The sequence below is a fragment of the Podarcis pityusensis genome (assembly GCF_964106645.2).
Source record: "Podarcis pityusensis genome assembly, chromosome: Z".
Lineage (NCBI taxonomy): Eukaryota > Metazoa > Chordata > Lepidosauria > Squamata > Lacertidae > Podarcis > Podarcis pityusensis.
The window spans coordinates 21539983-21557164 of NC_138044.1; the positions used below are offsets into that span (position 1 = coordinate 21539983).

The following is a 17182-nucleotide window of genomic DNA, read 5'->3' on the forward strand; positions in this document are numbered from 1 at the left end:
GCTGTGGAGCGGGCTGGCTGGCGAGGTCCCCTAGATTTAGAGGCTTTTATGATTGCCTGGCTTTCAGTTTATTGTTTATTAGAAAAATGCATTTTAATATTAAATTGCATTTTATTCCTTTTTGAATATGGTGGTATAAACATGTTTTACATAAATAGGTAAAATGGTCATTAACGTAGTCAATGCAAGTTTTAACCTACTTTTACTTTTACTCTATTGCTATTTTAACTTTTAAAAAGTCTTACACTATTATTGCTGTTAATTATTCCTTTTGATAATTTTATTGTCTTATATTTTTCGTAAACCAGTTTTGGGGTTTTTTAATTTAAAAAAAGGGTGCATAAATTTTATGAAATAAATAATAGTAAATAATTAATAAACAGCTAGTCTTTTAAAATTGACGCATCCCTCTTACCCCTCCCTCTTACCCCTCCCTTTGGGGGCTGCTGAGCGCAAAGTCCTCCCGTCTGGCGCAGAACCCAGAGACAGGCTGTGCGGGCTGCCTGTCAGTCCGCACGAAGTCCGCCCAACCGGTCTCTGGCGGCCAATCATATCGCAACAGCTTACCCCATTCTCATTTGTCAACGGGAGTCTGACGCGTCCTTCCTACTCCTCCCTCCCCTCCTGAACTCTTTTCTCCTCCACTTCCAGTCCAAAAAGTAAAAGTTCGGGTAGGGGCGGAGACTTAGTGAAAGAGGAAGAAGCGCAGGGGACCAATAGCTAGGCAGCGGAAGTTTCTTTCACCCAATCCGGTACTGGCCCGACGCGCGGCCTGGCCTATGGGCGCCGGGCTGCCCGTGAGTGGCTTTTCTGCCTGTCGCTGAAGGAAGGGAGGCCGGTTCAGTCATGGCGGCGTTTCTGAGGGTTCTGGCTCTGGCTTTCTTGGCCGTGCTGGCCGGCTCCGGCGTCGGAGGGCAGAAGAAGAAGGAGGTGAGTGGGACTGGCTGGAGGAGGGCCGATGCGATCGCGATCCAGGCGGGGAGGAGGAGAAGGAGAGGGGCACACCGAGGTCATCCAACCGCCCACCTTTCTTACTCTCAGGGCCCAACTTACGGAGGCTCGCCAACAACTGTTTGCTAGGCCCGCAGTTATCCTAGGAAGAGCTCTGTGTGTGTGTGACGGACTACAGGGTTGCCGAGCATGTGCAGAGGGCCGCCCCCCCCCGCGCCTCAAGCACTTTGCATCGCTTAATCGCCACTCGTCTCTCCCACTGCAGTCCTGTGGGAGTCTTCGCCCCCCTCAGGCTGCTGCTGTTAAGTTGCCGCCGCAGAGAGTTCCTTGGTGGAGAGATGGATTCATAACAAGTGATGACGATGATGAAGATTATAATGAATGAAAAAGTTGTTGGCTGCGCCTTCAGCTGCTGCCAGTTACACTGCAGTAGCATACGTTTCGCCTAATTTATGCACGACCAGGCTGCAGCTATAGGCGCAAGCGAATTAGTGCCGCCAGATTTTAGCAAGAGATACCTAGAAGAGGGCATGTTTTCTTGTCACGTAGGGTAAACGACGGGCGCTGCCTGCGCTGAGGAGGAGGATCCGACGGTTATGACTCTTAGTCAGGCAGTGAATGGCAGGCGATGAGGGAGAGAACTGAGAATGGGGCAGCATCTAAGGGTGCCTTGGCATGTCTATGCAGACCGTATGTTGTGTGGCCAAGTTCATGGAATCAAAGGCTTGTTGCTGGTTGCATTATCTGAATGCTGTGAACAGGCCTAGTGTACTCCATATAATCTGGACATCTTCTGTGGCCTCTGACCACGGGCTGATGGGAGTTGTAGTCTGCCAACATCTGTAGGACACGAAGTTGCAAGCAGCACTGAGGAAGTGAATATTCACCTTGATTTATCAATGGTAGTTGCTGTAAAGAAATGGTACTGGGAAGGAGATGAAATGATAACATACTGGAAAGGCTAAAGAGAAGACACCAGTATTCCATTCTCAGTCTCCCAACACGGCTTAGGAGCTGGGTCTGATTCTGGGATCATGCAGCTAATACATATCATTTAAATGTCATGCATGGTTGTTCAGATTAAGCTGTGGCAGCTTAGACTCCTAGTAGAAAACTTGTTTAACAGAAACTGTTTTCTTCCTTCCAATTTTATATTTTAGATGGTTCTTTCAGAAAAAGTGAACCAGCTGATGGAATGGGCTAGCAAACGGTCGGTAATTCGACTGAACGGTGATAAATTTCGTCGTCTTATAAAGGCACCACCAAGAAACTACTCTGTGATTGTTATGTTCACTGCGCTTCAGCCTCACAGACAATGTGTTGTGTGCAAGTATGGATTTAAATTACTTGAAAATTCATTATTACAGAAAACCTTGTATGCTTTTTTGTGTCACAGTATTTCTTCTTTGTTTTATCTTTTTTACTTCAAACTTATTCTGTTGTACTCAAGGGAAAAGCACCATGCTAGCATTCAAAAAATCAGGTGCACCAAAAGATTGTTAAAGTAGCAATTAATCATTGTGATATTTTGAAAATAATTCTTTTAGAAATGATATAAAGTCATACACAGGGAGTTGCTTTTTAAGTTAAAAGTACTATACCTGCTTCTTATGAAGAGAATTTGACAGAAAGAATGTCTCTTCAAACAATTCATGTAGGTATTGTGCTTGCTAAACCTTATTCAAGCACCTGATTCACAGACCATCATCTTTAATTGACTTAGCATTTGGCATCAGAGACTTAAATTCTACCTGCGCACATCTGAAGTGCCAACCGTAACTGGTTTAGCATTTACAGTGGTGCCTCGCAAGACGAAATTAATTCGTTCCGCGAGTTTTGTCGTCTTGCGATTTTTTCGTCTTGCGAAGCACGGTGTCGGGAAAGTTTTGGAAAAGCTTCAAAAATCACCAAAGTCTTTAAAAACCTCAAAAAAGGCTACCACCCCGTGTTCTGTGAGTTGCTCCTCGAAGTCAAGTCGCAACTGTATTAACAGTGTTAAGAAAAAGGAAACAAACTTGCAAGACGTTTCCGTCTTGCGAAGCAAGCCCATAGGGAAAATCGTCTTGCGAAGCAGCTCAAAAAACCCTTTCGTCTAGCGAGTTTTTTGTCTTGCGAGGCATTCGTCTTGCGAGGTACCACTGTAGCATTAAAGATTTAAATTCTACTTACTCACACCTGGAGTGCCATCTGTTCTCAAATTATAAAAATATTCTCAAAGAAATGCTCATTGACATGAGGGATTCAGCTAAAGACATTATTTATTGATACTACATTAGCTGAGACTGAGGGGTGTGGGTCTTTGAATCCTACTATATAAAAGGCTTTCTCCAAAGAAAGCAAAATTGCAACTTTGTGGGAACGCCAAGAAGTATATGCATCCCTGTCAGTTCAGATGCTGTTCTTTTGTAGTGGTGACTTGTGGCTGCATGATCATTGCTGCTGTTCAGGTTTTTTCTTACAGCTAGTGTGAAAGTGTGGGCTTACATTCTTGAAACTTCTGATGGGCTAAATGCTTTTAAATCTTGACATGGTTAGATGCTTGAACAGCACTTTCTTACATTTTTGTAGGCAAGCTGATGAAGAATATCAGATTCTGGCAAACTCATGGCGGTACTCAAGTGCATTCACAAACAGGATCTTTTTTGCCATGGTTGATTTCGATGAAGGCTCTGATGTATTTCAAATGGTAATGTGCTTCTTGCGTAGTTATACTTGTGGAGTAGGATTAAGAAAAAGATGTGCGTTACTGTTTTGTTTCTAAAAACGGTTTATACTTACTGGGGCATCAGTAACATAAACATACTTAATATTACTCTAATATTTAGGATTGCACATTAAGTAATAACTTGCTTCTTCAGAGCATTTCAAACTAAGTGGAGTGGGAGGGAAGAAATAAGCTTTTCTGGTAACCCGTAGTACAACTACTGGTATTTATGTGAGACAGTGGAGTTTGCAACATAGACCTATGTGTCTTGGTTCACAAGTTATGTCTGGATAACTTCAGAATCTGAGCTCCATTTCAGAGCATGGATTTTAGGTAGCAGCTCAACAGACAATTTGAGTGACAGTACATTTCTTTGTGTTTCTTAAAAAATACAGCTCAACATGAACTCTGCTCCAACCTTCATTAATTTCCCACCAAAAGGGAAACCGAAAAAAGGTGACACATACGAACTGCAAGTACGAGGTTTTGCTGCTGAACAGCTAGCCCGTTGGGTTGCTGATAGAACTGATGTCAATGTAAGTAAAGGCCAGACTTCAACTTCTATGCAGTGTTTTGCTTCTAACTGTAATATAAAGAAATATATTATTGTTCTGTTGCCTCAAATAGCAGGACTGCCACACGAAGAGAACAAGTTCATGAGCACTTGTCCATCTTTTCCACCATATGCATACACTCAATACAATTATTTCTTTTAAACCAGTACAGTTTACTTAGTCTTATTTTGGTGCTCTATGAAATCATGTTTTCCATGGTGGATGGAGAAAGGGTCGGTGGGTTGAACTGTTAGATATTTTTATGGAGAGGCAATTTTGTTGTTTCCTGTGTTTCCCAGTTGTCATGAGCATCCTGGTAAAACTGCTAGTGATTGGAGTGTATTTTTAAACACACTTCTGGTATATTGTCATGTCACTTTTCAAATTATTTTCAGGGCATTCTAAAATCCAGCAACAACCCTTTGCTATGGTTTTTGTATTATTCTTGCAGCTTAATCCTATCCTTAATCTTATATTATCTGGGAGTAAGGCCACTGTGTTCGGTGGGAATTGTTTCCATATACGTGTGCATGTAATAAATGCAGCTTTAAATTGTTTAAAGGTTCTTATTAGAGATCTGTGGGCATCTGCACCATTTACCTGTAAGGTAAGATTGACTGCAACTTGGAGCAGGAATACCTCAGTGGTACATCTCAGTTTGAAATGCTCACTTCATTGTGGTCTAGTATACTCCATGCTATTTCTGAGGTTTTGTACACAAGATGAAACATTTTCATTTTAAAGCAGATGTTTTTGTAATGTGCTTCCTGGCTATAGTTTAATTGTAACCTACTTTGAGGTAGCTTATGAGAACAACAGAGTGTAATGTAATTAAAATATTGAAATTATTTGTATACTTCAGTGTTACTTCTCAAAAGCAATTTTCCGTATGGAACACTTTAGATTTTTTTTTAGAAGTTGAAGTAGCTTTGCTGCATTCTCAAAAACTTACCTATCCCTCTAGTAGTAAAACTGTTCAGGAATTATTGGTGCCTGTATATTTTTGTACAGAATTCTTCCAGTTTGCTTTAATGTGCAAACTGTTTTTGACTTTCATAGATCCGTGTGATAAGGCCTCCAAACTATGCTGGGCCCTTGATGTTGGGGCTGCTCCTCGCTGTTATCGGTGGCCTTGTGTACTTAAGAAGAAGCAACCTGGATTTTCTGTATAACAAGACAGGCTGGGCTTTTGCTGCTTTGGTAAGCAAATTATGTTGTAACCACTTTGTTTCCTCTTTTCTCCTCAGGATCCCTCTCCCAACCTTCCTCATCACTTGGCCTATTCTTTGCATGCATCTACTGTGATCTGGCTGTATTGTTTTTCAGTTTAAAAAACAGATTGTCATTCTGGTTTTTAGTAACAGTTTCTTTTCCACTGATTCAGATGGAAGGGCTGCTGTATCTTGTCCCCCATTCCTGTCAGCATCGCCCTTGAGCCAGTGCCACCAACTGGGCTCATCCACTTCAGCCCCGACTGGGCTAGGCGAGCTGGGTAGCACTTCCAGAGACCACCTTCTGCACAGGAACAGGTCAAAGTGCTGTGGACTCACAGCTTAGAGTTGTGAGCACCGGATTCACTCCCGCAAGAAGACAGTCGTCGCACAGCAGAGTATAGCATAGCATAAACGACTCGGAGAGCAGCTCTGTAGAATATCTTCTTTATTCTATCTACAACTATAATACACAACTATATACAGAGCTAAATGAGGTCTAAACGAAAAATGCTGAACTGCACTGAGTGTCTGCAGCTGCTCTTAGCAGCAACCTTATCTATACACACGATCTCTAACACTCAGTCTCTCTCTCTCTTTGATGTGAGGCTGCAGCGAAATAAGTAGAGAACAGAAAATCACCACTCCTCTCTGGAGAATCAGCAGATTCTTGGGTATGGGAGGGGTGAAATCTCCTCAGTTCCAGGGGAATATTAGCAAACAGGATGGCTTTGGATCCTGAAGATCCACTGCCATTTCTAGAAAATCCCTTCTTGTTCTCTTCAGCGTCAGAGTTCTGATATCAGAGTGATAATGGCTGTGGACCTTTCTGCAGCTTCATAGAGCAGGTATATGAGGTCAGATCTTCTTGTCTGAGGTTGAACCTCTCTATCCTTTGAGAGGGAAATCAGGAGAATACTATTCTTCCCCCACTCCCACCCCTAAGATTGTGGCAAAAGGTTTTTTGTTTGCTCGTTTGTAAATTGTTGTGAGTTTACATTTTAAAGGAAATAAAATAGCTTCATTCCCTTAGTGGGAGCTCTTTTATTTGAGGAAAGATGCAGTTGTGAAATTACTGTTTTCTGTTGGATTAAAAAAAGGGTTTTAATTGCTTTGCTTGGGGCATGTTCAGTATTGGCAGCCACTTGTGGACAGGATGCTCTTGGCTATGTCACATGATTGTGTAATATGCAATCATGATGTGGGCATAAATGAAATACGAACTCATTTTGAGGATTCAACTAGGGCACAGGCTCAGAATATATCTGAAATTTAAAGCTTTGGGGAAACAGTGGAAACAAATTAATGACCAGTATTGTTTGAGGTCACTTAAAAGGTGAGCAATGTTTGAATCAGGGATGTCTTTCTTGGTGCTTACAAGTTTACTGATTTCTCAACGTGTTGTTTACAGTGTTTCGTTCTGGCAATGACATCAGGGCAAATGTGGAATCACATCAGAGGGCCACCATATGCTCATAAGAATCCCCATACAGGTCAAGTGGTAAGTGAGCATTTAAAAAACAAACAAACATCAAAACTCCAGTATAACTTTTTAAATATGTTAACATGTCTTTCAGCATATACTCCCCTTCCAAGTTCATTTGTAAAACTCTAAAACACATGAAAATACAACCCCCATCCCATAAAAGCAGCAGCTACTAAGTATTTTTTCATGTGTCAAAGTGTCAAACAACTCAACCACAGACTTCAATTAATGTTTCTCGAGAGGCTTTCTAAGGACCAGCAGAGTGTCTCTCTGGTTCCAAAGAGTTCCAGAGATTCCCACCCTGGGAGAAAGCACTATTCCTTGCACTCACACAATTTAATAGCTCTTGCTTGATGGACCAGAGAGCAGGGCTCCTGCTTGGGCAGGCTCATACAGGTATAGGTGGTCCTTTAGACAACATAGTCTCCAACGATTTAGGGTTCTAAAGGCCACAACCAGCTCTGAATTGAGTCCAGAAGCAGAGGGGTTGTCAGTGTAACTGATACAGGATAGGTGTATTCATAACAGGAGGTACAGAATATGTAACAGATACAGAACAGGAGCATTCAGAATAGGTGATACATTTTTTACTGAAGTGTGTAGATTATTGTAGCTAGTATACATTTCTCTCCTCCTGAATCTTTTTTTGCCACACTCTGCCTGTTAAAGAGGTCCCTGATTAGGCATATTCCTTCCTTCAATTTATTGTTAAAGGTTCTGTCTTTCATACCTGTAGCCCTCTTAAATGTGAAACTGAGAGTTTCTAGGCTGTGCTAACAGTGAAAATATTGTGGTTATTTTAAGCAACACTTCATTGCTTTCGGATTCTCACAAACTGTTGGTCACAGTAATGCTTCTAAATCTCGCATTTTAAGTTTTAAAAATATATACGTTTTTGCCTCCTATTTACTTTCACTACATACTGTTCAATTCAAAATTTATGTATCCTGTATTTGTTTGTATTCAACTTGGTTTTGCTCAGAGTTGACCCACTGAAATTAAGGAACGTGATTAAATTATGCCCATTAATTTCAATGAGTAAGACTGAGTTCAGTGCCACCCCATGTTTAGTAAACGTGCAGAAGCACATTGAACTGAGTTTTCTGTTTGAAAACTTGCAAAGGTTTAACATGGGGACCTTCTTTATAAGTCTACTTTAAACCTTGATCAGGAGAGTTCTGTGGTTATTTTGGCACATGGCTTGCAATCAGAGCTCCTGCATGAAGCAGGATTGCCCTCTGTCTCCCCTGCTTTTTGTGCTGGCCCAGATGTTTAGCAAGTTGCTGCGAGTTTTAATCTGCCACCACATCTCTACTTATTTAGATTCATACCAAGAATGATTGAAGACTGGAAATTTTTTAAATTGGCAAAACATGATTCTAACATTTATACATATATACAATGAAAGCCTTGTTTGCCACACAGAGTATTATTTCAATTGACTTCACAAGGGGGTGAGACAGTACGTAATATTGGATGGTGTTACACTATGTGACCTCTGCACGGTGATATCATGGACTGGCTGGCTGAAGGGGAGTGGTGGGTGGCACCAGCCAGGGAACCCCCAATGGGAACCTTAGAGCAGGAAGGCTCAGAGCCAGGGGATTGGTGGTGGGATGCTGAGGAGAGGTCAGGGGGAGAGGCTTGGAAGGAAGGGCTGGATGTTGAAGGTGCAACAGGGTTTAGCGAGTAGGAAGTGTTGGTGACAGGGAGCAGTTCAGACTCCGAGACTGAAGCAGAGGAGGGGGGTCAAGAGGCTGCTGAAGAATCCAGGGACCCTCCCTCTCCTGCTGCGACAAGCTCCCCTCCTTCATGGTCTCCAAGAATATGCAGAATAATGAGGAGGCCAGAACAGAGACCAGAGGCACGCTTGGGAAATATCTGGGAGAGGAGGAGCCTCAGAAAGGGCGCAAGGCAGGGATCTTCAGTCCTGGCAACTGCTCCATAGCGCTGATACCTGCTGGGAAATGTTGCTGAGTTGTATAAAGTTTAATTGACTAACTCTTTACTAACTTCACTAACAATGAAGCCTTGCGTCTTTCGTACTGACTTGCATCTGCCTCTGGCCCTGACAAGTATGAAGTATGATCATATCTTGTTATGTTCCAGGGACAGAACAAAAACATATATGTCCGAACACCCCTGGAACCACCCCTGCATGAGCAATTTTACCTCCCAGAGCTGGTGCAGTGAACAGGTCTTACCCCCACAAACAAGGCAGAGAGCTTTTATGCTCTCCTACTTGCATATTGGGCTCTGGGAGGCTCTCTTGTTGCTTCTGGGAGGCTCTCACAAGATCTGAGTTCCCACAAGATCTTGTGAGAGCCTCCCAGAGCTTGGTAAGCAAGGTGCAGAGCTTAAAAGCTATTTGTGTGCCAGGAAAACCCAGAACAAAAGGAGCTTTTAAGCTCTCCAACTTGCATGCAATTAATTTGCAGGCTTTCAACTTGCCAGCTTTCAGCTACAGAGGTTGAAATTGTGCTAGTTAATTGTGTGCAAGATGTGATCATACGGTATTACTAGTAATCCAGGGATTGGACCAGCTGCGTGGATACAAATCAAATGTATTGCAAATTGTAGTTCCTATAGGGAAAATCCAGTTTTGTAACAATGCTTATTCAGACATAAAAAAATCCGTTTTTGGCATCTTATTTTTGGATTTGGAGGTGGTGGTATGCCAAACAAGTACCCTCCAATTTTCTCACTGGCGTTTCATCTGGTTAGAGAAAAAGCCCAAGGAACTTCTATAATCTTTGGTTTATTCTTATTTCTTAGGTCAACAAAGGAACATGGATATAGGCCTCTGAAAACACATGGAAAGGCATTTTAATATAATTAGACAGGGACCAATCGACCCATATGCTCATTTTCAATGGGTATCATTGGGGCACTTTGTATGGTAGGGGGAAGAGGTATAATTTTATTTTAAGTTAATTTCTTATTTATGCAAAACCGATAAACTTTTTTTAAAAAAACAACTTCAGAAGCCAAACACTGATAGTAAATTCATCTGAATACACTTAAATGGAAGTTGCACACTTCTTAAAGGAGGATAAGGAGTGTGTGTTAGAAAGACCAGTAACCTTTTTAGTTGGGTCCTGTTGCTCCTTTGCATATCTTATACTTAGGGAGAAAGTGAAACTGCATTCCTTGGAAGCAAATCTTTTATGCAGTTTTGTTAGTTGTCGTCTTTAAAGTGAATATATGCATTTCATAAACCAACTGGATAGATTTCCCTTTTGCTGGGAGGTATGGTATTTTGGGTTATGGCTCCAACCTCTGGTCAAGGCACGTGCAAACACTTTGGAAACACTTTGGAAAAAGGCTATAACAACCATGATGCTCCAGTAAGCAATGGTTCCCAGGGGGTCTGTGGCACCATTCACATAACAAAAAGTACTATAGAGAGAGCAAAATTTCCAGAAGTAGGGGTCCATGGCTTGGCTTTTGAAACAAAAGGGGTCCACAGAACTTAAGTAATTGGGAACCGCTAGTTCGCTCCTCTCTTCGTCAGATTAGGTACGATTGCTTCTCTCCGACTCTCTCTTTGGCTCTTGGGTAGATGGAATTGCTGAAAGAGTGCTCTTCCTTGCTTTTTGAGACTGTTATAGGTGACAGTAACAATGCAGTCTAGGAGGACTGGGCTATTGCCTTTGTAGGTTAAAGCCAGCATTTTAAATGTAGAAAGCAATCGCTGTTACACATCCTGAAATATTGTTGTAGTTCCTGGCAAGAGATGGACCATCACATGGAGCATTAGCTGACCTGAGAAGGCAGGTACCACAGTAATATGCTCTAGGAATATCTACTGATTGGAACAGTTTTGCAGTCAGCAGAATCCCTTTTAAGTAAGTCTGGAGACTGAGTGAACCTGGCTTTTCATCCCCATGTAGATCTGTGTGTGAGCATGTGCAAATTTAGATCAGGAATCTTATAATCAAATATGAAATAATCAAAACTGCATATTTTTTTTAACCCTTTTCTTGCAGAGCTATATCCATGGGAGCAGTCAAGCTCAATTTGTTGCTGAAACACACATTGTTCTGTTGTTTAGTATCCTTCTTAACAACAAATACTTAAGCGTGAAAACCTTTTGACCAGATCTAGCCAAAGTTTCCTGGGGCTTGCATCAGTGACTTTGCAACCTTCTAAAGAAATCATTGATCAGATCAAGCAAGTAGTTGCTGAATTCTGATGCCAGTCAGGTGTGGTTATCTGAATGGAAAACCATTGTAACTGCTAGATTTTCATATAGGTGGTAGCCAACTATGTTAAGAGTAGACTCAGTGAAATGAATACTGTAGATCTAAATGTGTGTCCATTATTTTCAGTGGCTCCTCTCTCAGTAGGACTGCTGTTATTTTTAAGGACAGACATGATTAGGATGTTTGTACTTTTACCTCTTGTTATAAACATTCCTGGGGGTTATCTATATAAGTTTAAGCTTTTAATTGTAACTTCAAAGCGGCACAGAGTGTGCATTTCCCTCTCTATGCTTCTTGGGTTTGTTTCTGTTAGTACAAACTGAAAATGGCATTGCTTGTGAAGTGGGTTGTAATCCATGAAAGCTTTTGACCCAATAAGTTTGTCTTTATAAACTGCTTTGAATTCTTTGATCTGGTTAACACTGTGTAACCTATGCTGCCAGCCCCATCCCTAATTCAGTGATTTCCCCCTCCAGCTCCCCTCACTACTGTCTCTTGCTTCCAATTGTGCATAAAAGATAACAAGTCAGGTGGGGTGGGCAGGAATCTAGCAAGGTTTTGAGAATGCATAGACCTAAAACGTAATGACTCTTACCCTTCCTCCTTTTTTCTGTAGTTCAACCCAGAATGCTAGGGCAAGGTTGCTGAGTTCAAAATTGGCTCAGTCTTGCAAACTCTGCAACTACAGCAAAAGTTAGGATTTTTCTAAATGCATAGCATTAAGAAACTGGATAGGAATGTGCCATACTTTTGTTCAGCCTGTTGAAGTGGTTTAGCCTTAAACAGCTTTCTCAGATGCTGGTGTTACTCTTGGGATGGTGCTCCTGCATGAAGCTGCAACTTCTGACCTGGAGGTAGTGAAGAGAAAAAGTAAGTACCACATTTCGCTTCACCTGGCAGGGATGGTAATGTTGGGTTGCAGCGCCATCTTCTGGTCAATCCTGACACCACAGCATTCCCCTTCCTTCCTTCCTTCCTTCCTTCCTTCCTGTGCCTGGAATGCAATGTGCTTGCATTTTTAAACAGGGAATGCCAGGATGGAAAAAGCAGGTGTGTGTGTGTCTGTAAAAAATATTTTGGTGCTTGGGAAAACTTTCCTCTGGCAGTTTTGTTGTCAGTAAGAATAGGTTTGTTACTTATTGCTGGTTTTCTAAGTTGTATGGCCTCTTTTGCTCCTTTTGAGAGTTTTCTCACAAATTAATTCAGTTGGAACTGCAGTTAGACAATCTACGTGTGTGGCGCTGTGGTCTAAACCACTGAGCCTAGGGCTTGCCGATCAGAAGGTTGGCGGTTCGAATCCCCGCAACGGGGTGAGCTCCCGTTGTTCGGTCCCAGCTCCTACCCACCTAGCAGTTCAAAAGCACATAAAAATGCAAGTAGATAAATAGGTGGGAAGGTAAACGGCATTTCTGTGAGCTGCTCTGGTTCGCCAGAAGTGGCTTAGTCATACTGGTCACATGACTTGGAAACTGTCTTCAGACAAATGCCGTCTCCCTCAGCCTATAGAGTGAGATGAGCGTGCAACCCCAGAGTCGTCCGCGACTGGACCCTAACAGTCAGGGGTACCTTTACCTTTAAGCATTCTTTAAATTTCAGTTTCATGCTTGATTATTTCCATGCTGTTTCGGCAAGCTGACTTCATTTTGTGATTTATTTTCTGCAGTAATGTGTATGGCTGGCATCGGTTTGGTGGTCTTGTTCTTCAGTTGGCTGCTGTCAATATTTAGATCTAAGTACCATGGTTATCCATACAGGTATGTATTTTTTGCTATTTAAAATCCCTTTATCCCAATAAATAGCTTTTTAATAGTATTTTGACATCGAGCTTCCCTGAAAAAAAAATTGCATAGTTTGTTTGTTTGTTTGGATAGTTCCAAACTATTAATAATACTTAAACAGAGAACACTGAACATGGTGTCACTTTTTTCCTTAATGATGTTTTATGAAGTAACACTAATGTCTCAACAAATGAAACTGATCTGTAGAAAATGTAACTTGAAAAAAGAGACATTGCGCATACCAAGAAATCTTTAATAAAAAAATACATTTAAATAAATAAATTGATGTTTTATGAAGAATATGAATTAGACTGATTTTTTTAAAAACAAGCAAGTTAGAAGATAAATAAACCAGATCAAGGGAAGCAAGCATGGCCATTCAGAATGCACAATGCAGTACATCACAGGGTTAAAACCACAGGGGGGAATCTTTATTTTATAACCAGACAAGACTACCTTTTCTGTTTTGTGATTAAAGAAAAAACATACTTTGTAACTTGGGAAGTATTTGGACAAGTCTCTAAAATATGCTAGGCCTACATGTGGTATACAAATGGCATGCACAGGTTCCTGCCTGCAGAGAGATTGTCTAAGTGGGACTTGGAGGGAGAGGACCCTGAGCTAAGAAATCATCAGCTGCTGTTCTGTTGGCATGTTTTCTGTCACACTTCCCAAATGATGCCAACTAAAATTTAAATGCAGCATATTCTGATGCCAAGTACCGTATTTTTCGCCCTATAGGACGCACTTTTTCCCCTCCAAAAATGAAGGGGAAATGTGGGTGCGGGTGGAGGCTCTCACTCTCCAGGCTTCAGGAAGCTCTGCGCAACCCTCCGGAGGGCTCTGGACCGTCGCGCAGAGCTGCCTGCGCTCCCGGGCTCCGTGCAGCTCTGCGCATCGCTCCGGAGCCCGGCGCCAAGCCGCGCCGGCCTCTGGAGGGTCACGGAGGGCAGGCAGCTCTGCGCGACCCTCCTGCGCCGGGCTCCGGAGGGTTGCGCAGAGCTGCCTGCATTAGGAAGCCTCAGCGCGCCCGGGCTTCGCACAGCTGTCCGCAAGCCTGGGGAGAACGGCGCGGCTCCCTATTCTTGCGGATAGCAGGCTCTTCTGGGGGCTGGGGTCAGGGGAAGCTTGGGCTTCCCCCGCGCCAGCCCCGTGCCTGGGGGGGGGAATTTTTTTTTCTTTATTTCCCCGCCCCCCCCCCAAAAAAACTAGGTGCGTCCTATAGGGCGGTGCGTCCTATGGGGCGAAAAATACGATATAGGTGCGTCCTATAGGGCGGTGCGTCCTATGGGGCGAAAAATACGATGCATTTTACATTTCTCTAAAATCAGTGGGTGTTCAATTTGAGTCTTTAGGATTTGTGAGCAATAATTGCTTATTTTGATTTGGTAACCTAAACAGTGTGTGTTCTCTCTCTCTCTCTTAGCTTCCTAATGAGCTAAAGAATGTTGCATCTCTGCTGTTTTCCTGAAGCGTGAAATATGTGGACCATGCTACCTCCATTTGAAATGAATAGGAATGAGACAGTTGCACACCAAACCAAAGATGTCAAGTGCCTTGACAATTTGCCCTAAAAGTCATGGGGAGTACAGTAGTACCTCGGGTTAAGTACTTAATTCGTTCCGGAGGTCCGTTCTTAACCTGAAACTGTTCTTAACCTGAAGCACCACTTTAGCTAATGGGGCCTCCTGCTGCTGCCGCGCTGCTGGAGCACGATTTCTGTTCTCAGCCTGAAGCAATGTTCTTAACCCGAGGTATTATTTCTGGGTTAGCGGAGTCTGTAACCTGAAGCGTATATAACCCAAGGTACCACTGTATTAAGATACATGCTCTTTTCGCCATTTAATTTAGGTCTAGTATAATTTTGCATCTGGGTTCCTTGTTTCTGATTAGTTTAAAAGAAAACTAAATTTTAATTCTCAGGCGACAGTCCAAAGACCCTCTTTTAGGCAGATGTTAGTGCCTCTGTGTTATGCATAGAGACACCCTGATAATCACAGTTATCACCACTTGTAGCTTCATGAACTACTGGACTTATTCATAGTTTACCTGCGTTACAGGGTGGCTTTTAGCAGGGCAGGAGTGGGGCGCAGGGAGGGCTGCTTTGACAAGGGAGGTGCCCCAAAACAGTACAGTGTGTATGTGCAGCTTTCCATGCAGCCCTTTGGGCTGTGGCTTTAAGTGTTATACACACTGCATTGTATTTCTGGCACCTACAAGGACTTTACATTTTGCCCATATTTTTCTCCCCCTATTGCAAAGGACTCACTGCAGATGCATTCAGTAGGTCCCTCTTTGTAAGATGTTCAGCTTCCAGGTGATCTGATTCTGTGTTGGGCAAAAGATTCCTGCATTGCAGGGAGTTGGACTAGATGATTGTCATGGTCCCTTCCAATTCTATGATTCTATGATGACATTTTTAACCTCGGTTTCTGTGCAGCATGTTCCAATGCAGAGCCAACTGGCAAGAGAAGTTGACTCCCTTTTTTTTTTTAAAGTACATGACTTGAAAGTGACTTCCATAAGCCTTTCTCTCTCTCTCAAACCCTGGGAGTATCTTTCAGTAATACTGCTGTCATAATTATGAGGGGGGGCCCTGGTTGCATTCATTCGCTTTGTAATCTACACTAGAACTCCTTCAGTACAGTGCATCGTCCTCTTACTCCATGCACAGTGCAAATGCTCATGACTACCAGAAAGTGTTTTCTGATGTTGAAACTGTCATGTGGCCTTGTAGCCCCAGCAGACCTTTGTTCAATAAAGAAGCATCCTCAACAATGTGTGTTAAAAGGTGCACAGCCCGTATCTGATTCTCTGTGCAGAGCAGCCTGCTGTATACACATTCACCAGCCAGACAAAGTCAGTGTGGTCAGCCTTGATAGTATCAATTCGCTATTGTGTTAGTCTCCCAAACAAGTGAATGGCATTGTTAAAGCTACTGTATTCATATTGCCAACTTGCTATGGGCTGAAAATAAGGCCCTGTTCCAGTATGTTAATGACATGCCTACTGTTCTAGGTGCTGCCTCTGTGTGTGTGTGGTTTGTCGTGCACAGAACTCTTCAGTGCATTTGATACTTGGCTCACAGAGCAGTTTTCACATGGAAGCCTGTCTCTAGGAGTTGATTTCCATTGCCAGTTTGGGGCAACATCTCTTAAATCTGAACATATTGCATGCAGAATGCAGGGCAAAGCATCAAACATGTCAGTGCTTTTGTCATTGCCTTGTAATAATATTTAACTGCTTTTCTTTACCTCTGAATGCAGTGGAAAGGTTTGGGGTGAGAGAGGGAAGATCCCAATATGTATAATGAATCTTAATTGGTGATTGTAAGCTTTATAAGAAAGCCTCTGTTTCTTCTGCTTTTGCTGCTTTCCCCAGCTCCTTCCATGTTCAATGAAAATGATCTGCTTGGTTCTCATCCTGCAGTCCATGAGGATACTAGGAACTGGATCTAGAAGGAATCTTAAAAGGATTCTAGGAACTGTATTAATTTGGAACTTCTGCTTCTTGGCTTGATAACACTGTCTCCTTCAAGGCAGGCCTAATACTAGGTGTGATTGACGACATAGAACAAGAAAAACATAGTGCTTTTTCTCGAAGGGAGTGGGTATGGGGAAGGTAAGGGAAATTATGTTTCTCATTAAAAGTTGAATAGAGGTAACTACAACTATACTGAACAAAGTAGTTTTCTCTTATGCAAATTTGCTATATTTAATTATATTTCAAGTGCCTTAACACCATTAGTCTATTTTTTGATATTGACTCCATAAATATTTTTTAAAATGCATTTTTATACAGCTCACAGCATTCAGTTGTAGCATGGATATTGAAAGGACTACAATGGATTTTGAACAACTTTCAATAAATATTTTACCTACCCCTGCTGTTGTGTTTCTGAACTTTATCACATCTCTAAAACATCATTTGTGGACTACAGTCCACTCTGATGTTTCCCCCTCTGCAAGCCTCAACTTGACATAAATCAGACTTGCTCAAAAGGCTGCATTTTGATAGAAATATTTTTAGGCGCATTTGACTGAGATGATCTATATCATAAGTGGCCATCATCTAGCTCTATCACATTTGACTCTGACAAGCAATGTCTGCAGCAGCGAGAACATTGTTAGTAACACCATCCAGGACTTCATTCTGGAAAGGAGTGACCATCCCACTTGCACATTGTACCATAAGACACACCTAGTTTTTAGAAGAGGGAAACAAGAAACAAGAAAGCAACACAAAGCCTCTTGAGCGAAGAGGCAGGAGCGCTCCAGCTGCGCTCAAGAGGCT

The 17182-nt window shown here is 42.3% G+C and overlaps 1 protein-coding gene across 1 annotated transcript; it reads left to right on the forward strand.

The window, feature by feature from the left end:
- The first annotated feature begins 770 nt into the window (after window positions 1-770).
- Window positions 771-16774, forward strand: MAGT1 (magnesium transporter 1). Its single transcript, XM_080989941.1, has 10 exons — window positions 771-930; window positions 2112-2281; window positions 3520-3637; window positions 4051-4191; window positions 5269-5409; window positions 6832-6921; window positions 10896-10959; window positions 11907-11981; window positions 12775-12865; window positions 14316-16774. The coding sequence occupies exons 1-10, from the start codon at window positions 847-849 to the stop codon at window positions 14329-14331; spliced, it is 990 nt and encodes a 329-aa protein (XP_080846067.1). The 5' UTR covers window positions 771-846; the 3' UTR covers window positions 14332-16774.
- Window positions 16775-17182: the final 408 nt, after the last annotated feature.

Excerpts from the sequence above, each read along its gene's own strand:
- MAGT1 (XM_080989941.1), top strand. The coding sequence starts at position 847 with ATGGCGGCGTTTCTGAGGGTTCTGGCTCTGGCTTTCTTGGCCGTGCTG. Across the intron at positions 4,192-5,268 it reads CTGATAGAACTGATGTCAAT|ATCCGTGTGATAAGGCCTCC; the intron begins GTAAGTAAAGGC and ends TGACTTTCATAG. Across the intron at positions 11,982-12,774 it reads GGAGGTAGTGAAGAGAAAAA|TAATGTGTATGGCTGGCATC; the intron begins GTAAGTACCACA and ends TATTTTCTGCAG.